Genomic DNA, 23,486 nt, shown 5'->3' on the forward strand with positions numbered 1-23,486 from the left:
TACCCTGCATTACCAAATTCTGATTTACAATTCTAATACCCAATCCTGAACCAAATCCATAATTTTTAGCGCTTTTTTGTCTTTCTCAGTGTCCAGCTTTCATAGCCTTATGTTGCCACTGGAAAGAGTACAATATTGTTTTAACTCTTCTGATCTTTTTTATCACAAAGGCTAAGGCATGGTGGCCATAGGTTACATACTTGTGCTCAGTATTACAAGTTCCTACTATTCAACGGGGAGCTTGAATCATACTAGCTAGGTACAAAATTAGGTATAAGCATATTATTTATTTAGTCTCTGGTTTCTGAGTAAACATCAAAGGTTGGAGAGAGGAGGAAGTGAACTGTGCATTCATCCACCAGTTGTTCTGCATTAAGGAGGAAAAGATGGCTTCTCTACTTATCTTCCTGTTCTGTGCTCAACTACCTTTGCTAATAACCAGTGAGAGTAAGTAATGTTTCCTGTATTATTTCAGCTTTCTTTAACTTGTGCTTGTAGGATATCACTCATTTGTATCCTGAACGGACTTCCAACTGAACATAGAATTTTATTTCATTGCATCTGTGTGAAAAGGGGGAAAAGGCAACTTAAGAAGGATATAATCGAGGCTTCTAAAATGAAGAATGTGGAGATAGCTTGTAGTCACAATGATTCAGTCCCTTTACAAATAAAAAGATTAGAATATACAATCTCATAGCTACAGTGCAGCCTGCAAATATATTTTTGGAGCCCTCTAAATCTGCAATCTGACCACCTTCACAACAACCTAAACTAAAAAGAGAAGATTGGAAATTGGACAAAAATTGTCTAGCACCTTTGAGTCCAGCAATGACTTCTGGAAGGAGAAGCATAATCAGTCCATTGCCCACCACATATCAGGCAATCTTAACTAGACAGCAGGGGCTTGGATCTAAAGGACAGATGGCTGGGTTAGTACTCCAAGGATCCCAGCTGTGTCTTCAGGAGTTAATGGATCAAATACCTCCCAGATGACAGGAAAAGGCAGTGCCTCAGTCAACTCATATGGATTCATCCAATTGGAGTCCAGCTGTGAGTGGATCTGAGTGATTTTCCAGACTTTTCTGCCTCCATAACAGAAAGCAGGTCATCTTGAATAAGGTTACTGGCTAGCTACCTGTGGATGCAATAAAAGGGGAAAGTAAGCATATTTTGCCACTCTTATTGCCACAATGTACTCCCCCAAACTGAGTTGGTCTCTCAATAATTTGGAATAGGTCCAGGGTTGCTATGGTGGCCATGAACCCCTGAGCTGCTGAGACTCAATGCCACGTGAGGGTGGGTTAAAATCTCCAAGAACTAGTAGCCGCAGAGACTCCATCACCAATTCAGTCATGGAATCAAGCAGCTCAGGCAAGGATGTCTCTGAGCGGCATGGTAGAATAATAATAATAACCAGATGTGTGACTTTGTGCTGGAAGTGGGCTCTAGGGATCTGCCGGGTTTGTTGTTGTAAAAAACCCAGCAGATCCCTAGAGCCCACTTCCAGCACAGAGTCGCATACCTGGTTATTTATGGCACAGCATCTCTGAAAGCTGTTAAGGTTTCTTGGATGACAACATCTACCCCATGTACCCTGCCTTGGCTTCAAAGCAGGGCCAACTGAAAATCCAGGTAGGCACATTTCTGAGACAGAAAATTCCCTTTGGGCCCAACCAGGTCTCAGTAATACATGCCAAGTTGGTCACCGCATCCAGGATAAGATTGTGGATGAAGGCAGATTTGTTACAGAATGACCTGGAGATTTGGTATAGGGGTTGAATGCTGGAGGCTGGAAGGTGGAATCAGTTTCATACATTGGATCTGACTTCCCCATGAGTGGTCTGTCCACAGATTCTCACCATATCTCTCCCTGCCTGTCGTGGCCAGGATGTTACTGCCTGCCTTCTTCCCAACATTAGTCTCCCCCCTCCCCCTATTCTGAGCCAGAATTAGAGTTCCCATCATGGAGTATTGGCTAATGCAAGGTACCATCTTATTGGTAAAAGCAGGCTGCAGTTCACTTCCTGGCATCTTCCTCTGGTGCACTGCCTTAATCCATCCTAGCTCCTGACCGGAGCATAATTCTGATATATAAAAAAATTCCCCTCTCACCCCTACGGGTGTCTTCCTCCATCTCGGGTCCTCTACGAGAGGCCTGGGAGTTTGAGGGTTCTGCGCAGTATCTTAGCTGTTCCTAGCACTGCACTCTTCTGCAAAGAGAGCTCTGATGTTGTTCCTGGGATCTGTTGGAGCCACTCTCCCAGCTTAGGAGTCACGGCCCCGAGTGCTCCTACCACCACTGGGACCACTTTGGCCTTTACTTTCCACATCCTCTCTATTTCCTCCTTCAGGCCCTGGTACTTCTCCAGCTTCTCATGCTCCTTCTTCCTGATGTTGCTGTCACTTGGAACTGCTACATCTATCACTACCGCTGTCTTCTGGTCTTTGTCTACTACCACGATGTCTGGTTGATTGGCCAGTACCTGCCTGTCTGTCTGGATCTGGAAGTCCCACAGGAACTTAGCCCTGTTATTCTCCACAACCTTCTGTGGAATCTCCCATCTGGACTTGGGGGGGTCTAGCTCATACGCTCTGCAGATGTTCCTGTACACAATGCCAGCTACTTGGTTGTGTCGTTCAGTGTATGCTGTCCCTGCCTGCATCTTACACCCTGCCACTATGTGTTGGACTGTCTCTGAGGCCTCTTTGCACAATCTGCACCTTGGGTCCTGTCTAGTGTGGTAGAACCCTGCTTCCATGGATCTGGTGCTTAGTGCCTGTTTTTGTGCTGCTATGATCAGTGCCTCAGTGCTGTCTTTTAGTCCGGCCCTTTCCAGCCACTGATAGGATTTCCCAATGTTAGCCACCTCAGCTATCTGTTGATGGTACATCCCATGCAGGGGCTTGTCTTGCCATGGTATTTCCTCTGCTTGAACTTTCTCCCATGTCTGCTGCTGCCTGAGGCATTCTCTCAGCAGCTCATCTTTGGGTGCCATCTTACTGATGTACTCCTGGATACTCCGGGTTTCATCCAGGACAGTGGCTTTGACACTCATCAAACCCCGCCCGCCCTCTTTGTGGCTGGTGTACAGTCTCTGGGTGTTGGACTTGGGGTGGAAACCTCCGTACATTGTGAGGAGCTTCCAGGTCTTCATATTGGCAGCCTCCATGTTTTCCTTTGGCCAGCTCACTATACCGGCAGGGTATCTGATGACTGGCAGGGCATACATGTTGATGGCATGGATCTTGTTCTTCCCATTGAGCTGGATCTTCAGGAACTGTCTTATCCTTTGGTGGTACTTGGATGTTGCTGTCTTCCTTGCCTCCTCCTCATGGTTCCTGTGTGACTGTGGGACACCAAGGTATTTATAGCTGGTCTCTATGTCTGCTATGTGGCCCACTGGTAGTTCCACTCCATTGGTCTTAACTGCCTTCCCTCTCTTTACTATCATCCTGCCACACTTCTCCAGTCCAAATGACATCCCAATGTCCTCGCTGTAGATCCGTGTCAGGTGGATCAGTGAGTCGATGTCTCGTTCACTCTTAGCATACAGCTTGATGTCATCCATGTAGAGGAGGTGGCTGATGGTGATTCCACTCTTGAACTTGTACCTTTAACCAGATCTTGTGATTATCTGGCTGAGGGGGTTTAAGCCTATGCAGAACAGCAGTGGGGACAGTGCATCGCCTTGGTATATGCCACACTTGATGGCCACTTGTGTGAGCTGTCTTGAGTCCACTTCCAATGTTGTCTTCCACAGTCCCATTGAGTTCTTGAGGAAGGTCCTTAGTGTCCTGTTGACTTTGTGTAGTGCCAGGCATTCACAGATCCATGTGTGTGGCATTGAGTCGTAGGCTTTCCTGTAGTCAATCCAGGCTGTGCTCAGATTGGTCTGCCTAGACCTTGAGGCTTGGGCGACTGCTCTATCTATGAGTAACTGGTGTTTTGAGCCTCTGGTGTTGTTCCCAATGCCCTTCTGAGCTGTGATCATGTACTGGCCCATATGGTCTTGTAGCTTGGCAGCTAGGATGCCTGATAGAACTTTCCATGTTGTGGGGAGGCAGGTTATTGGCCGGTAGTTGGATGGTGCTGTTCCTTTGTGAGGGTCTTTCGTGATCAGCACTGTCCTTCCTTGTGTTAGCCAGTCTGGGTGGGAGACTGCTGCTAGCAGTTGGTTCATCTGTGCTGCTAGGCATTCATGCACTGCTGTTAGTTTCTTTAGCCAGCAGGTGTGGATCATATCTGGGCCAGATGCTGTCCAGCTTTTCATGTTCTTGACCCGCTGTTGGATGTCTGCTACTGTGATGGTAACTGGTTCTTGTTCTGGGAGATTGCTGTGGTCTGCTTTCAGGTTCTGCAGCCACTTTGCACTGTGTTATGTGTCTTCTCTTTCTCCCATATGTTCTTCCAGTACTGTTCAGTTTCAACTGCTGGTGGCTCAGCTGTTACTGTGTGGTTGCACTGCAGTTGGGAGTACACTTTGGATGGTTCTTTGGAGAACAGGGCATTTATCTTCTTGGCCTCTGCTTCTCTAGTGTATCTCCTTAGCCTGGCAGCCAGTGCTGTGAGCCTTTGTTTAGCAGTCTCTAGGGCTTCAGATGGGGTCAAGCCCATATATTTTTTCAGTAGCCAAGTCTTATCCCTAATCTCCACACACTTCGGTAGTTCCACCAGCTGACTGACTTCTCTCCGAGTTGCCTTGATCTTAGCCTACAATCTCATTTTCCAGAGTGGGTATGTACTGTTGTTCTTCTTGATCATGTAGCCAAGCATTTCCAGGATTACAGCGGCTGTAGCATATACCAATTCATTGGTTTCAGTTATGGTGGAAGTAGGGATTGTCTGGAGGGCTCTGTTGGCATCTTCTAGCATACTATCTGATGGTACTTCTCCACTGAGCCTTGGTAATCGGACTCGAGGGTTGACTGTAGCTAGTTTACCCATGATCTTATGCCTCATATCTGCTGCTGTGCTCTGTAATGGAAGGGGTGGCAGTGACATTCCAGCTTCAGGTGTTGGCTGCACATCTGCTTGTTCTTCTAGGTCTGCTTGAGTCTGGGTTGTAATGTGGAGTTGGTCTATCTCAAGTTGTGAGAGCTTCCTCTTCACTATGTTGAAGCGCTGGGTAACTAGTTGTTTCTCAGTTAGTGTGGATGTAGGCCTTCTGTCAATCCATAGCTCCCTCATACGTTTCATATATCCCCGCTCATTAGGTCTGCTGTTGTAGTAGCATTCCATCAATTCCAAGTTCTCTTATCTCGTCCATGTATGGTTTGTTCCAGTAGCCCACTTAACATCAGATTGTCCTGGTTCCCCAACATCTGACGCGGACCTTGTTAATCCGGGCGACGTCCGAGCCGGCATGACTTTCTTAGTTTGTGTCACTCTCATATTTTGAGGTGGGCAGGTGAAGGATTAGGGGGTCTTTGCCCAAGGACCCCTACTGGTAAGTTAGGTACCAGCCGGGATTTGAACCCCGGTCTCCTGCATCAAAGGCGGTGTTCTAACTGCTACGCTATCCAGCCGCGCCTTAATCCATCCTAGCTCCTGACCAGAGCATAATTCTGAGATATCTATATCTATATCTATATCTATATCTATATCTATATCTATATCTATATCTATATCTATATCTATATCTATGAATGCTTTACCACCCTTATCACTACAGTGTAGGTATAAATGTGAGCTCAGACCTCTGTATGGTCAAATTTACTTTCAGTCTTCCTCTGCAAACATTTTAGGCATCTCTTCTGCCATTTCATCTCCCCTAGTTCCTTGGCAAACCAACACTCCCTCCCCCACCAGACCTGGGAGCTCAGGAGTAATCCAATCAAGTACTCTGGTTATCTCAGTACTATATTCCAGAGGTCCACTGAGCACTTGAGAGAACTGCCTACCAGATTGCTGGGGAAATCTCCAAGGATCCACTGGAATTCAGTAGGGTCAAAAAGATACCTGGGATGGACCATCTTAGTGGGTTCACTCATCCTTTGGAGATTTGGAGTAGTGACTATTCTCAAGTGTCAAGAGATGGTCTGATCATGGCAAAGGACTCACAATAATATTCCTCATCTTCAGATCAGTTACCAACTGCTCTAAGGTGAAGACCAAATCTAACAATTACCTGAGTAACTAAAGCTCACATAAGCCCATGGTTGCATAGGAGTTATGAGTCCTTGAGACCCTTGGAAGCCCCCACAAGCATAGAGATTGAAAGCACCCCCCCAGCACCAAGAGCTAGGGAGATGACAAAACTAGTCCTGTGATGAGTTCCAGGAACTCAAGAAAGCACCCTGCCATGCACCAGCAGTATCCCTAACTTGTTTCTATATCCCAACATCACATATCAATTCTCATAGTCCACTACATTACAGCAAGGTCCCTGGTCACTGCTAAAATGACTCTCAGGATCATCGTTACATTACTTCTCCCCCACTGCATTGGTATCGCAGCTGATGTAGGGCTCAAAAGCCAGAAGGACAGAGCATTGCCCTCTTCCAGCCAAGCCCACTCATTTATCTATGAACACCTGGGGAAATGTACCATTACCAAGCTGGCACTGGCTCTTGAAAATTCTGAAGGAAATGTGATGCAAGAGTTGGTTCACAGACTGACAGAACTCCAAAAGACCATTTTGTAAACAACCAGCTGCAAACTTCTCTGTTATCAGTGAAGGATCTGCCTTCCTTTGCTGATTAGTCAATTAGAAAAAGAACTAGAAAGTCTCTCCCTTAATGCATAGAGGGATCTATTGATTCTAACCTGAAAATAGTTCAGTTACTGAAATTCTAGTAATCTCATCCCATTCTTAATACATTTTGCTAAAGGGTATGAGAATCATGCTTGGAAAAGCATCACTTTCAGTTTTAGGCAGCTGCCAAGAGACTAATGCCTGCATACTTGTTAGTTTTTGATTTTGTAAGCAGTTCCCAGCTTATTCACTGACCTCACAAAGTTGAGCCAATCAGATGTTAGTGTAATTACAACGTGACATTTTATGGCATCACAAGCATAACTATACAGCTATTAATAAAAGCAACAGAAAGACCAATCTGGATGTAGCCATTAATCAGGAAGGAGGAGCTACAAAGAACTTGCTTCTTCAAGACAGCTTTGCTGGAATTAAAGAGGCACATATTCTGATCTAGTTTTCTGCTTCAAACGTGTTGGTTGGAAACTGTGGGATGTGCCACTGGGCCACGGACTAAGGGATGAGAGTTGGGTGTGCATAAGGGTGAATGTTTAGGTTTTGATTTTTTTTTTAATCTATTGGAAAGCCATCTTGGGAAGACTTCCATTCAGTAGAGGAATAGAAACCTTAGTTGGATCAGTCATTAATACCTAATCTGATACTTCTTGCAAGTGCTCCAGGATGCAAAACTATGTAATTTTACTATTCCCTTGTTCCTGCCATTTCTACCTACAGTATACAGCAGTCCTGTACAGATATATTTAAGGGAAATCCAACTGAGTAAAATGTGGCTTATTCCCAAGTCTTAGTAGATTGTAGCTTTTGTTTTACATTATTGTCTCTTATTTCTGTTTCAGCTCCTTGTGTCTTCCCATTTATTTACAAGCAGAATTCATATTCTTCCTGCATTACAAATGATTCTGAAAATAACCAGCCCTGGTGTGCCACCACCTCGAACTATGATGAAGTACAACAATGGAAATACTGTTCCACTCAAGGTGATTAATGCACTATCTCATTAGAAATCACTCTCAAAGATTAAAAAAAACTATTTCACAATATTGATTTGCATTTACTTTCTGAACTCACTGTCTAGGTTTCTAGGAGGCCTTGAAAAACTGTGAAACCTTGTGCTTTATGTCTAGAGAGGAAAGACAAATATGGAGGGAAAGAGAAGAGGGCCATGGGTGCACTGTTGAGTGATCTGAAGGGCCAGGTTGAGGCTAGGTCATCCTGGAGAAAGTCTATTTGGTTGCTACGAATCAACACTAACTTGATGGCACAAAATCACATCTAGAAGAAACATACTGGATACAAATTTAAATACTTTTTTTTTTTTTAATTTTCACCTATTGAGAGAGGCATGGTTTCTCAAACATTTATTTTTGAAATGTTGCTTTCCTTTTTTCCTGCCCTGCAAATATTGTTACAGGTTGATCAGTTCAAAGATTCAGCAACATGCTTTCAGCTGCAATGTTTTGCCAGAGCAACTATTGGATCTTGACTCACTGTGAAGCTGAAATAGCCTTTCTCTAGTTTCAGTTTGGAAAAAAAAATGTGCTGCTCAAGCTACTGAAACAGGCTCACCCAGGCAAATTCTGAGTGCATATTGTCAAAATGTAGTTCGATAGCAACAGACAGCTATTTATCTCTTCAGGCCAGATGACGGAACATCCCTTTTGACATCCCTGTTCACACTCTCCAGTAATGTCCACTCTCCCTTACAGTTCTCCCTCTCATTCCCTCTTCTGGAATGGCAGGTGGCAGATGGGATGGTAGGAGGGGAACTTCTGTCCTGGTACCATTGAGCTGTCTCGAAGCAGAACTGCCCCCTTTGCCCAACCTCTGTCAAAGGCAGGGGCCTGAGAGTGGCAAAGCAGCGTGCTTCTCAAATTCTCCTCAATCATCAGACACAGGAGGAGGGGTCTGGCCTAGACAACGGCATGGCTGTACACTGGTTTGGTGCTGATTGGGTTGGTTGCAGCCCCAGGACCTGGGTGAGCAGGCTGGATTCTGGAAACACAGTTCAGCAGGCTGACAGAGTGTGTCTCTTGAATTCCTCAGTTTTTCTCTTGCTGTCTTCAGTCTCTGCAGTAACCATCCTTGTTGCTTGCAATCCCCTCCTTTCCTCCTCTGCTGCTGCTTGTATTGGTGCATTTAGACTGCACTGAGAAGGAGGCAGGAGCGTGTGCAGCTGCTGGCTCAGCCAGCATTGGAGCAGGTGGAGTGAACAGAAGAGATCCTCCGCTCCTGCAGGCAGGGGACTGTTGCAATTGTCAAACTGCAGAGAAGGAGGGATAGGCTTGCATAAGGGAGGGCAAATGACACCATACTGTTTATTATAGACATTTTGGGCAGAAGGATTAAATGGGAAGATGGGGATCTCCAGCTTGAGGGTCACCTACTTTTCTGAGCCCCGTTCAGCTGCATAATCTCTGACTCCCTTAAACCAGCCGTATTCAAAAGTGAGCAACCAGGATGAAAGAAGTACATTTGGGCAATTTTGTTGTAGTAGAGAGAATGAAGGAAGATCAAATTGCAAACAAATATATGAGGGATAAGCATATAGGCTGAAAGGAAGAGGGGGGAGAGTAGAAAAGGGACAGGAACTTACCCTGATATACATAGTTACTTCTCCAAATGAATGTAATATTTATTGTACAGCATTTTTCAAGTAAATAATTTGTGTTTTCTTTTTACAGTGGCCTTAGCTTCACAAACTACTAGATGCATTTGTACGCATTTTTTTTATAGTTTAACTGTCTCACTTGCTCTCTCCTTCCCTGATTCACACTTATTTACTATTTTCCTCTTGGAATTCCAGCACTTTGGTCAAGTGCTGGAATTTTTTCTTGGTAACATCTGGTTTGTCCTTCCAAATGGGTCACTCTTTTCCCCCAGCTAGGTGGTATGCAAGAAAATATTTCTTACTCCTTTCCTGCAGTGTGCATATAATTGCTTACCTTGAAAGGGAATAGCGTGATGGATATCTCTGTCTCCTCTGTCTCTGTCAGTAGTCCTCACTTAACGATGGTAATTGGACTGGAAACTCCATCACTAAAGGAGGTGGTCATAAAGCACAATGTCACATGTCCATGCTGACTTACAATGGCAATTGTGGCAGTTCCAGTTGCAGTTGTTAAGCAAATCCCACATGGTCGTTAAGCATGACATTACATGATCACCATTTGCAACCTTCTGCTGGCTTCCCCACTGAGTTTGCTTGTTGGAAGCTGAGAGTGAAGTTTGCAAGTGGTGATCATGTGACTGTGGAATGCTGTGACCATTGTAATTGCAAGCTGATTGCCAAGCACCTGAATCATGATCACGTGATTGTGGGGATGCAGTGATGACCACAACTACAAGGAACAGTCATAAGTCTCCTCACTCAGCACCATCTTAATTTCTAATGGTCGCTGAACGAGTGGTCATTAAACAAAGATTACCTCTGACTCTGACTCTGTCTCTGTCTCTATCTCTATCTATCTTAGGAGCCTCATGATGGAATAATAATGACCTTGTAGTTAGACATGAGAACAAAGATTAAAGAGTCTTGCTGAATGAATCTTCCCTCAAAATGATCTGAAACCCTGCATGAAGATAAATGCAATACTGTATAATCTATTTTTATCTTGCAAATAATATTTCTAATTTGAGTGCATTGAAAATATAACATTGAAGTCTTTGACAATCTGACTTCCTGTTCCTCAGATGTGTTGAGCCACAACTCCCATCATTGTCTACCAGAATTAAAACTAAAATGAACCAAATGTACACTGATGTATATAATCTTGAACTTCTGTCTGCTTCTAGAACATGGAGGTAATTCTGATGGAAAAGCCTGTGCCTTTCCCTTTGCTTACAAGAACAGGACTTTCTATAGTTGTACAAATGAAGATGATGAGCATGGGAATTTTTGGTGTGCCACCACAGGGAGCTATTCTAAGGACAAGAAATGGAGCTACTGCGCTGATACCAGTAAGAAGGTTATAGAGACTTAAATTCAGTGTTATGACTGGGATAACCAAATTTATTGATAGGCTAAGGATTGGGAGAAAGTGGATATATGGTTGTGAGTGAAAGCAGAAACCAGGATATAGGATCATACAATGCAGAAAAAGTGCCAGGCAGAGAGTGGATGGGGAATATTGCTCTGTGGTAAAACACCTGACTTGTAGTGAAATGGCCAAGTTCTGCTCTTGATAGGAGCATCAGAATGACAAAGCATGCATTGTCATGTCATGGTACAAGTTCCGCCTCTTACATACCTGCATGCAGTTTCATGATATAAGTACAAAAGGGCAGAGTTTGTGTTGTGATATTGCGATGTATGTTTGCTGTTTGTTCTCCCTTGTCCCCCAGTGGTTGCCCTTAGCTCTTGACATCTTCAGTGAAATGATATTAGGCAGCAAGCTTTGAAGACTTTATGGAGAACCATGGGAAAGTAATATGGGGCTCAAGGAGCTAATTCCCCTATTTCTGGGCCCTCCCAACTTTCCATGTCAGGAAAGCAATTGCCTATTTGTTTATTGAATGAATTTCAGTTGACTGGATTTGCAGAATAATTAAGCAACAAAATGATAGTTACAAATTACAAAGTTCAGATCACACAATATGCCAGATTAAATGAAAACTCTAAGAAGTGTGTGCTCCTATTTTCTTTCAGCATTTTCACATGGTGCAATCAAAGCTGACCAGAGTTCTGTTATTTTTTGTAGCCTACCTATATATCTAGGTTTTTTGGCTGAGATTTTGGTTTGCTGTCACATTGTTGTTATGGTGCTGATTATGGCATTAACTTTGACAATCTTACACGCTGTTATTCATTTGTTTTACCATACCCTGATTTGGGCTGACTTTTAATGAAAAACAAGTGAAAATGCCTATAAGCAAAAACAAAACAAAATAAAAACAAATCTAGTCAATTTGCACAATGGCTTAACTTGATAAGTGAACTCAGTCAGTGTAGTACAGTAGAATGAATGAATGAATGAATGAATGAATGAATGAATGAATGAATGAATAGATATAAGATCTTAGAATATTCTTGTCATATAGATTTCTGCTCTTTTCTTTGCTTCTCTTTCATTTACCTTCAGGACTAGCTGCAAATTCTCAGGGGCCATGTGTTTTTCCTTTCACCTACAAGGGAAAGTCCTACTCGTCATGCACAACAGCTGGGTCTTCTGAGGGAAAGCTTTGGTGCTCTCTTACCAGCAACTATGATGTAAACCCAAAATGGACTTATTGTAAACCTTCAGGTATGGAAAAGGATGATAAGATGGGACCCTTTTTTGGAGTTCTACTAACAAATATTTTGGAAGTTCAGTATATTGACAGGAAAATAGGTTGATTGGCCAGCAGTTGTATGAAACATATTTTTTGTTCTCTGGGTCTTTTGTTTAGAATAATATTTTCACAAAACTGAACATGATAAGAAACATAAGCCTCTTCTATCCCACAACTTAGAAAATATAAATCTGTATGCAATTCCAGGAGCTGAAATTAAAACCAATGCAGCTCTTAGCACTCTTTTAGAATTTAATGATTCAATATTTCTTATTATTTATTATTCATCGTTCGGTGCTGCTCCAATTGATTGATTCTGAGCAATTTTCAAAAACCCTTATTTGGTATTAAGCTTCAAAACATATAAGATTAAACAAGAAAAAACCCACAGCCACAAGAATATTTGTCTGGTTTGTAAGTTGGGAGGGCGTGGCTGAATATTTATTCTGGTATCCAAGTATTATGAAAAATGCCATATTAGTGCAGTATAATATGTATATGCACATTACAGTTTAATATCTTGATTCACCTAAGTAGGCTTTACTGTAGTTTAGCAAGAGAAATAAACAGTGTCTGCTATGGTACACAGAAATTAGTGGGTTGGGAGAAAGTTACATGAAGTTCCCCAGATTAAAGAACAGTAGATAAAAATGTGCATTAGTGTACATTATAAAATCAAGCACCTCTTATGGAGCATTGTGTAGAAAACCCTATGGAATAAGCTAAGTTGCCTAAACATTTGGTTTAAAAATCAAAGAATATTTGTGGACCCAAACCCAAAGTTATGTAAGATGAATTATTATTAAAAACATATACCTTGTGGAAAAAGACATTCAGAACATGTATAATGGCTGTGAATGTTTTTCATTTGTTTAAAAAAAAAATGTTGCAATTTGATCAAACGGATGTGACATTCCTGTGGAACTGATCTGAACTCAACCAAACATCCCAGATATGCATGCAGGATTCATGCAGTGCTTTGATCATACTATTGTGTACATGGAGTTTTATTACTTGCTGTTGAAATGGTTTTTTATAAGAATGAACCTTGTGTAGCCGAAGTAAGCTTCAACTGTCCTTTGTATTGATTCTCCTTAACAGAACTTCTTTTAATTCTCTCTTCCTCTAATTTTTGGTTCCTCTGCAGAATCTCTCCCCTGCACTTTCCCCTTCATTTACAACAAAAAGTCCTACTCTGCCTGTACCAGTGATGGTACTACTGATAGCCTACTGTGGTGTGCCACAACCACTAATTATGACAGGGACAGTAAGTGGAAAGTATGTGCCCATGAAGGTAAGTGATCTGGTGGTGGTAAGAATCTCCTTGTAAACTCCCTGTCTGAACTCCTTGTAAATTATGCCAGCTATTTTTAAAGATTATGAGCTTTACAGCTTGATACAGCTTAGGACCAGTTTTTTTTCTAAATCCCTCCTCCTCTCAGATTTGCCTGCACTTACAGTACCATTGCCTTCAACGTCTGTCTTGTAAGAGTTAGATGATACCAGGTAGATGCAGTTCTCCTTATGGTCTGCTTACTGAAAAGCTGATTTTCACTATTGTTCCACATAGCATTAAGAACATGAATGAACAATATTTTGGGCTTTAGTCATGTCTACATCATCCCTATGCTCCCTCAGTGGTCCAACTCCCATCAATCATGAGCATAACTGCTGGCATGAAAGGAGACATTGCTACTTCCTCTGTCATCCCAGAAGCTCATTAGCCATAGGTGGTCTCCTGTTGCCATTAGAAATGAGACAGCAGTTTTCTGCTCCCACTGAGTCAAGTGATTAGTTGTGGGATAGGGGACAAATAGCTGTTTCCTAGAAGCCCATTTCCTGCCTTGCTGGTTTTTCATAAATCTTTACTCCTAGGGAGGGCATGGATTACTCACCCCCAGACATACAGTACATTAGATCATCCCTGCCCCCACTCTTGGGTTCTTTGACGACTAAAGGGGAAAAAGAGAGTGGGTTTGGTGTAGTGGGTAAAGTGTTGGCCTAGAAACCAGGAGACTCTGAGTTCTAGTCACATCTTAGGCATGAAAAACCTTCTGGTGACTTTGGGCCAGTCCCTCTCTCTCTCTCAGCCCAGCTCACCTCACAGGATTATTGTTGTGGGAAAGTAGGAGGAGGAAGGGGCATTGGTATGTTTGCCACCTTGAGTTATATATGAAAAAAAGGTGGGATAAAAAGCTAAAAAAAGAAAAAGAAAAAGAAACCAACAAAAAAACAAAACCCACCTTCTCCACGAGGGATAGAGACGTTCCCTTCCACCTCTTATTTCATTGCAAAGAGTTGGAAAAGACTCTTTGAAAGGGACAGATAATTTTTCTCCATTAATACTTGCTGAGGGTAGCCCCTCAGGGACTAAGGGAGAAAAACTCCCCACAAGTGACAAATAATTTTTCCCCTTAGTCCCGTGCAGAGAGCTTTCCCTGTTACTTTTGGGATGGTTGGCAGCCTGGCAGCAAGTCTTCTTTCCCTTTCCCCTTTCCACAGAAATTGAAAATAGTGTCTGGCTGCCTAAAAGAAAAAGAACAAGTACATCTTTCTTTAAATATGTCTACTGATTCCTGCAGACCTCTGTAACTTCAAAATCCCATGGTTTTCTACATCTGGAATTTGATCTGCCCTGGTTTATGGATTGATGGAAGCCAAAGCATGAAACAGTTATGAATTCTGCTCTTTGTAGAAAGTGGTTGTCCTGGAATGAAGCAACAGAATTTAGGAAGCATGATGTGCTTATTCCATCCAGGGAACAAAGCACATTGTCTGTTCTGTGTGTACCTCTAAATTCTAGATATGGAAGATTAGAATATTGAGTAGGACTGGGGAGGCCCAACCTCAAATCTGCACTGGATGATTTGAGGCCTGACACTATTTCTCAGTTTAGCTTCTCTCTTGCCTAGACTGGTGGGGGAGAGGACCATGTATAGTACTTGGAAGGGCTGAAGGAAAATGTAACCCATCCATGATCAGTCAGATGTAATGAACACTACTGGCTTTATATAAGATTGCTCATCTTGATTTTTGTGTGCCCTATACCTACAGAATATGAAGGGAATTTCAATGGGAAGGCTTGTGTCTTTCCATTCACCTACAACAACCGGATATTCTTTACCTGCACTACTGAAGGAACAACTGACTGGAATTTCTGGTGTGCCACAACAGGGTCCTACGATGCAGATAAGAAATGGAGTTACTGCGCTGATACAAGTAAGATAATTGGAAGACAGCCATTTAGAGAGCTCATCAGAATTTGGGACATTTGCATCTCTGTTTGCAAGGAATCTTAGACAGATATTTGCCACTCCTCCCAATTTATTCTCACAACAACCACATGAGGTGAGGCTGTGTTTGTGTGAAGGAGAGTCATTAATCACCCAGTATGTTTTACAGCTGAATGGAGATTTGTAATGGGGCCTCTCTGGTTTTAATCTAAACTTTTGATTGTTCTACCATCTCATTTGCTATGGATTTGCATAGAAACTTTATGTCATAAAATGGAGTAAAAATGGGTAGAAAACAATTGCTGAAGAGAAAGCTTAAAATGTATGATGATCTGGGATTAGGGAAGAATATGTTGTGATTCAAAAAATAGTCTTTTTCATAAAAGAACCACTGTGAAAATTCAGGGAAGAGTATTTACATGCCAGGCAGATCCCACAGAAGTTGCAAAAGGTGAATCCAACGATACTTTTTGTTCTTCATTATATCAGGAACTCCGTCCTGCAGGCCAGCCATTGTGTGAGGTCAAGCAGAGTCCATCTCTGCTCTTAAATGAGAGAAAAGGGATACAGAGTCACTCAGAGTGAACCTGATCAACCTTCATAATACTTGTAGGGATCCAGTTCACACTGGCTAACGTACCAATGCTGTATATCTTATTAACAAGACTATAAAAATCTACACTGTTAACCACTGGGCTTGATTTATGGTAGTCTGACCATGTTCTAAAAAGGAAAAAGAGATCAACCAATTTTCTCAGACTGATTCTGGACAGCTCAGATGTCTGAATAGCAGGGTTTCTCAACCCTAGCAACTTTAAGATGTATCGACTCCCAGATGCTGGCTGGGGAATTCTGGGAATTGAAGTCCACACATCTTAGAGTTGCCAAGGTTGAGAGCACTGTTCTAGTGCCTCTGTATTCATTCTGATGTGCTACCTCCTTTTGTATCCCCCCAAATACTAGAATTGTATAGCAAGAGAGAATAAAGTGCTATATAAAACTGCCTCCCCTTTGGTCAGTCTTCATTTAGGATATTTTACCTTTTAGTAGGAAGACAGTTACCTCCTTCTCTTTTGCTGTTTTCACCTGGCAGGAACAGCTTCACACAGATTCCTTCTGCAAGGAAACATCATGCTGATTCCTTTTCATTTTTCTTAGGTGAATAATTCTCCTTTTAGAAGCTTTTTGCAACACATCCTCATCTCTTATCTCTGCTCTTTCAGGGCTTAATGCAAAACCTAAAGGACCATGTGTGTTCCCGTTCCTCTACAATGGAGTCTCCTATTCATCTTGCACAACAGCTGGAGATTCTAATGGGAAGCTCTGGTGTTCTCTTAGTGGCAACTATAATGTGAATCCCATATGGACATATTGTCAGCCCTCAGGTAGGCAGAAACAAACGACTAACCTGAAAAGAATAATGACATGTAAAGTTTCCATCAAAGATGGTTTCCAGATTAGTTGGACTATAGATTTCAAAAACTCCAGCCAGTATGGTCAATAGCCAACACATCTAGGAAACAGGAATCTAGGTTAAGGAAGGCTGGATAAAGCATACTTGAATTGTTTTATTCTTTGTATCTGTCCTGTCATATATCCTTAGCATTAGTGTAGATTTTCATATCCACTCTTTAAAGGAGCCTATGTAGATTTATATATATCTATGCAAATTGAATTGTGGGCCATTCATCCATTACCCCCATGAGGCATATGATAAAAGAAAAGGTAGTATCAGCCTTGCAAGGTAGTCCAGACAAGAAGCACACCCAGATGAACTAATTTTACTTTATTGTAAGGTTGCATTAACAGAATCTTGCAAGTCTGAAAGCACATTTCTCCCCCATCGCCTTTATAGACCAAGAAACTAGGGACAGTTCCTTCTGAGATATTTGCCACACCCACATTCCTTCTGCAGGCTAAGATGCCTCTTACCTGACCATTCCCTTGGCTGCAGCTCTTCCCCTTGTCTCCCAAGGTCATCCCCGCATACCATTCCAGGTAGCATAAGATTGCAAGTAGGATGAGAATCCCAAAGAAGGCAAATCTGCAGAGAAAATATATTTTACATCAACAGCAGTTCACTATTAGAGCATCCGTAGAAGATAGCAAAATGCATAGTATATAGTAGAGCATCTGGCTGCAGTATCTACTCCCTTTATCCCAATCAACTATTGCTGTCAGACTGGAGATTTGGGAACAGGCTGGGGTTCCCTGTTCTTTATATCCCTTAATTTTAGCTGATGTCCTAAGTCACCATTGCTGGTGCACAGTGGGTTAGGACCTTCCAATATATATGAATACATTGTGTGTTCATTTACCAAAGAAATGGCTACTAGTATGATACAGGCCTTGCAAGATATAGTAGATAAGCTAATGTTTGAAGTGTTTGAGAAATGATGATATGCTTGCACAGTGTACAAGAACAAATCTTAGAAGTGGATTTATTTATTCCATGTATAGCCTACCCAACTCAGAAACAACTCTGGATGGTGTACAATTCAAAAACCTCAATACAATCTAAAAAGAGTAGAGGCAATAAACTGGGGAATGAAATACACACAGTGAATAAACACCTAATAAAATTCAGAAAGCACATACTCCTAATCCAGGTCTTTAAGGCCTATTTGAAAGATGGCAGGGTTGGGGCCACGAGAACATCAGGGGCAATGCCATTCCAGGGAGCAGGCATGACAGTAGAGAAGGCATATTGCCTAGGTCCCATCAGATGACATTGTTTTAGGGGTGGAACCTGGAGCACGCTGTGGCATATGGGTTTTAGTAGCCAGGCATAGCTGCTGTTCTGTTGGTGCGAGCTAGCCATTGGAGTGGATAAAAGGAGAAAAAGAAGCTCAGTTTTGACCTTGAAGGGCAGCTGCTCTGCCATGAGGGCTGATGAGCTGACTTGGCTGCTAGCCAGGGCTGCTGTTTTGAGATGTTGAGACAGCAGTCCCATTGGTCCAGCCTGGTATATGGGTGTTGAGGACTAGAACCCTGGGGTGGGGGATGGCACTCACCTCCTCCATTGCTGGGCGACATGCTGCCAGTCTGACTAAAAATTGGAGAGAGAGAGAAGAAGAAGAGACTAAAAGTCTGTGCATGGAATGAATGGAGTGGTTAGAGAGAAAAGTTGGAGGGAAGTTAAATGTGCAGAGCAGTTGTCAGTTCCTGGTCTGGAAGTGAGAAGACAGGTCCATGGGTAGCTTCCCTGGAAGAAGGGAAGTGAAGACCCAGAGGGATGAAAACTCCACCTAAGGAGCAAGAACAGAAAGGAGGGACCCAACTGGCTATAGGCAGTGGCTTCACCCAAGACCCAAGAGGAGATCAGCTGTTGGTGGTGAAGCCCTGGTCTCTGGGGAAGGTCTGGGCAGAAGAGCCCAAGACAGGTTCTTCCCCCAACAGAGAAGCAGTAGGTGTTCGGCTGAGTAGATCCATGCTGAGCACGCTACAGTAACTTCCAGCCCGTTCCTTTCTTTTTACTCCCTCTCTTGTCAAGCCCAGAGACAGCGAAGAGAGATGGAGAGAAAGAGGGAGGAAGCAGGAGAGATAGAGGGGGATAGTCTCTGGGGGACTATGGAGGACTCTGGGGGACTCTGGGGGATAGAGGAGGAGGTCTCTGAGAGGGAGACCTAGGAGGAAATCCGACACTAGGACTGTGTTGTATAGACCTACTGTAAATATCTGGGGTAAAAAACGCCACTGTACATAGTAAAAAGCATAAAAGCCTCTGCTGTCTTGTTTCCTGTGTCAATTGCCACCCTTGCAAAGCAAAATACCCTTCCAGTTCAAAAAGAACCCTGTCACACTGTGGTATCTGCCCTCTGCCATGATAATATCTTGTTGTTTCTTTGTGTACTGGTGAGCTCCTTTTCTTAAGAGGTATGTCATGGATACTGCTCTTCAGATAAGCAGAATCCTATTGTACCTAGATTCCTGGTATTGAATATACATGCTTTTCCCCAATAATCAAAACAACTAACTTTCTTTTTCTTTCTTTCTTTCTTTCTTTCTTTCTTTCTTTCTTTCTTTCTTTCTTTCTTTCTTTCTTTCTTTCTTTCTTTCTTTCTTCCTTCCTTCCTTCCTTCCTTCCTTCCTTCCTTCCTTCCTTCCTTCCTTCCTTCCTTCCTTCCTTCCTTCCTTCCTTCCTTCCTTCTAGAACAACTCCCATGTAGCTTCCCTTTCACATATAAGAAGAACAGCTACAATTCATGCACCAGGGATGATACCACAGAAAATGTATTGTGGTGTGCCACAACTCCTGACTATAATACAAACCATAAATGGAAACTATGCGCCGTTCAAGGTAAAGGAAAATTTTGTATCACTCTTGTGAAACAGAACTGCATCTTCTCCCTGTCTGTCCCATTGTTCGTTATTCCTACAAACATGATAAGAAGATATAAGGTCCTCTGTAATCCATCCTAAATAAGGCTGAGAAGAAAATATAATCAAAATCATATATGGCTTAAAGTTATAGAATACCATGAACTGCTAGTCCTCCTTTGGCCAGTATTGCAGTGTTGCGGTCCTAACAGTGGCATAGCCTCTGGATATCCTGCAAATTGGTGACTATATTTTCTAGGTAAAGAAATAAGGACATTTTAAATAGAAGCATGACAGAATGTGTAGGTAGAGCTTTAAAGAGATGTATGATATGATTCTCTAGGAAGCTGCAAGAACGTGAAAATGATGGCTACCCAATTTTCTGTTGCTGTGATTTAGTCAATCCAACCTCTAGGAATGATACTGTTAGAAGGGACCAGCTAGTATCATTTGGTGCCTGAGCTGTTGTTGACATTATATTACTATTATTATTTATTAAATTTATATGCTGGCTGACTCTCAACAACTTTAGGATTAGGGTCACAAGTAAAAACATTAAAAACAAGAAAAAAAGACAATAATAAACAAAAATAAAGAATAGAAAAGGGCAAGGATGACAAAGCAAAATAAAGCAAACCAAAAAAAGAGACAAGAACAAAAAAGAAATGAACCTATATAATCAAAAGGGGACTTCACTCACCCTTGCCAAAGGCCTGGGTGAATAGCTAGATCTGCAGGGCCTTTCAAAACACCAGCAGGGTGGGGGCCATCTGGATCTGGGGAGGAATCTCATTCAGGTGCTGCAAAGAGAAGGTGCACTTCTGAGGTCCAGACAGATGGCATTGTTTAGTCAAAGGTACCTGCAGTATGCCAACCCTCCAATAAATGTTCCTTCCTATCTGTCCACTGGCCCATTCAAGTCAAACCAAGTGAAATTATTTTGGAAGAGGAGCTATAAAAATCTCCAGTGCTCATTTCTCCACTATTGCTGTAAAAACACACTAATGACTAGGAAGTCGCCAACAACTTCCTGCCCTTTCATGAGATATGAAATCTGTTGCCTGCAGTGGCCTCTGCATTCCGCTTAGAATGTCTGAGAATGGAAGAGCCAAATTCAAAACAGGCATGAATTATGTTGGGCCCTGCACCCCTGTCAGCTGCCGAAAGAAGCTGGGTCCTGCTACCATTCTTGCCCATTGCTGAATCTTGGTCTTTCAAATGAAGGATAAATCTCTCTCACAAATTTCCTCTAGGATTTGTTTTAAGCTAAAGAGCAGTACAAAATTTTTGTTGAACTGTAGATTGTTTATTATGGCACAGGAGGCAGCAAAAACAAACCTAAAAGGGACGGGGATGCAAATTAGAATATATACTCTATGTGATTGGAATCAGCAGCAAAATATTTGATTGGATATAGCAGCACATCATGAATTTAGTGAGGTAATTATGCTGGAACTACCATATCTATCTTCTCTATGGTCTATCTACCTATTTATCTACCATATCTGTCTATGGTGGAACTACCACAACTATGGTAGTTATAGTCGAACTAGTTATGTTGGAACTATGAAGTAATGGAGGCAGTATTACCTAGAGAGTAGCATATTTTGAGAGAACAAAGAGACAGTATTTCATGAACATAGTTTCTTTCTAAAGAGTTACATGCATGGGTTTACCTCATATTGGCCTTGCTTCCTGGTATTGTTCTTGTATCTTAGTGCCCTAATCAACATTCTTTGTGTCTAAATGTTTCATGGCTAAGCTGACAGTTTATTTCCCATGGGAAAATCGATTTGGAGAAAGGGTAATTTACTTGCCTTAACTAATGCTATTTTTCTGCTTCATAACCTTTCTTCCATTTTTGACAAATTCTTAATCCTTTTAATTAATAATTAACGTTCTTTTCATGTACAGAATATGAAGGGAACTCTCATGGCCAGGCCTGCGTCTTCCCCTTCATCTACAAAAAACGAACTTTCTATACCTGCACCAATGAAGACACAGCTTATGGGAGGTTTTGGTGTGCCACAACACGAAACTATGACCAGGATAAGAACTGGAGCTATTGTGCTGATATAAGTAAGTTGGGATATCACTTTGTTAAAAGCTGGTGTTGGACTGGGCTTGTAAAATTAGGGCTGATTTTAGAACAGATGTGAACTCTGCATAGGGCAAAAATTGGGGTTATCCGCAGCAGGATCAATTAAAGTCTAGAGTCAGAGACCACCATATAAATAGAACTGTAGACATTTGGTGTGGTCGTTATCATATTTGTAGCTCCTCAAAGCAACTGTGTCTTCCAGCGATTGCAGCTGTGCAATCCTGGGAAGAGATGCATTTAAGGAGTTGCAGATACGGGTTATGTCTGTGCCCTGTACCTTCCAAGGCATCTTTTTGCCTTTGACTCTGAATTGCTGATCTGTGAGATTCTCTCATTCCTTTCCTTTTTCCAGGACTGGATTCCAAGCCAACAGGTCCATGTATCTTTCCTTTCATCTATCAAGGTAGATCTTACTCATCTTGTACAGCAGATGGGGACTCCAATGGGAAATTCTGGTGTTCTCTCAGCAGTAACTATGATGTAGATCCTAAATGGGTATACTGTGACCATTCTGGTAAGAACCTAACATGCATTTATTAGAAGAACAATAAACTGCACTGTATTAAAATGGGACATAAACAAAAACATTATAAAACATGAATAGAAAAATGTATAAATGAAGAAAAATGCTTATTAAAATTATGGGGGATTCTTATGGGGTGGAGGAAATATGCAACTTAAGCATTACTGAATTTAAAATTGAAAAAAGGAGAAAAGCAGAATCAAGACTGAAAAAGCATCTCTATATAATTAAAAATTGTGAGTTTTTCTTTGGCTGTGAGGCAGTAACTATCTGTCGGGTGACAGATTATAAGTAAGCCACACATATATTTGATATTGTGGCAAAATGGGGTTTATTTGTTCAGAAGTAGTACTAACATTACCATCACCCCAAAATGATAAATTTAGAGATGTTATATTGATATCTTCTCTTTTCGCAGTCCCTTTCTTGGTTGCATAGAATATAAGCTCCTATTGTGATGATGGTGAAGATGACAATGACAATGGCAACAATGGTGATGGTGATGATGATGGTGATGATGATGATGATGATGATGATAATAAAAACTTATCGAAAAAAACCTTGTATGAAATTTATTTATAGAACAATTGCTTTGTCACAAGAGCAACCAGTGTGTATCTCTTTTTTCTATATACCCATGTTCTTTTCCATTCTGTCTTTTTACCTGAGTTTTGAACTCTCTCTCTCCCTGTTCCTCTTTCTCTCCAACTTTTCTTAACTTTTTTGACTCCCCCTCCTTACATGGAAGTGTCCAGTTAACCACAGGGATGTTTTTTTGTGGGGGAGGAGGCCCCAAAAGCCAAGATGGTAGATACACCCTGATGATCAAGCCCCAGCCTCTCTGGGTGTGCACATACAAAGGTGTGGGGCTTCAACTGGTTACTTGTGCCTGCCATTGTGGCCAGAAACCTTACTTGCACTGGGTTTTTTATGCTGTATAAAAACAATAACCCAACTATATTAACTATAATCCCATATTTAAGATATCAATTGGGATAATGCCTCGTAGTAAACCAAAATGTGCATGTTTGATTTTGGTGTAGTACATTGTGTGAACCCAGACATTGTAGACTGTAAAGCGTGGTATATAGATCAAGGTGTGGGATGAACCCAGTCAATGGCTGTGTATGAAATAAACCATGGTTAAGCAAGCTATGGTTAGAGTAATATGCAAAACAGGTCATTATATATTTTTTACATATATTTGCTATTTGTGGGTATCTACAGGGTGGACAAAGATACCAAATGAAGAAATAGGTTCAATAAAGTCATGGGAGCTGATAATGTACAACATATCAGGCCAATAATGGTTTAGTTAGATCGCT

The 23,486-nt window shown here is 41.9% G+C and overlaps 1 protein-coding gene across 1 annotated transcript; it reads left to right on the forward strand.

Annotated features, from left to right (window-relative positions):
* The first annotated feature begins 338 nt into the window (after positions 1-338).
* LOC103062755 (uncharacterized) lies at positions 339-22,692 on the forward strand. Its single transcript, XM_088143598.1, has 11 exons — positions 339-447; positions 7,553-7,693; positions 10,509-10,673; positions 11,795-11,956; positions 13,132-13,278; positions 15,039-15,203; positions 16,441-16,602; positions 19,371-19,517; positions 21,452-21,616; positions 21,991-22,152; positions 22,580-22,692. Exons 1-11 carry the CDS (start codon positions 387-389, stop codon positions 22,597-22,599), a joined length of 1,497 nt encoding a protein of 498 aa, XP_087999724.1. The 5' UTR covers positions 339-386; the 3' UTR covers positions 22,600-22,692.
* The last annotated feature ends 794 nt before the right edge of the window (positions 22,693-23,486 follow it).

This window comes from Python bivittatus, unplaced genomic scaffold (genome assembly GCF_059951505.1).
Source record: "Python bivittatus isolate LINGU-HERP-01145 unplaced genomic scaffold, Pbiv_v1 ctg000410_np1212, whole genome shotgun sequence".
Taxonomy (NCBI): Eukaryota; Metazoa; Chordata; class Lepidosauria; order Squamata; family Pythonidae; genus Python; species Python bivittatus.

Coding starts and splice junctions, on each gene's coding strand:
- LOC103062755 (XM_088143598.1), top strand. CDS start 387: ATGGCTTCTCTACTTATCTTCCTGTTCTGTGCTCAACTACCTTTGCTA. Junction 11,957..13,131: donor GACTTATTGTAAACCTTCAG/GTATGGAAAAGG, acceptor GTTCCTCTGCAG/AATCTCTCCCCTGCACTTTC. Junction 22,153..22,579: donor GGTATACTGTGACCATTCTG/GTAAGAACCTAA, acceptor CTCTTTTCGCAG/TCCCTTTCTTGGTTGCATAG.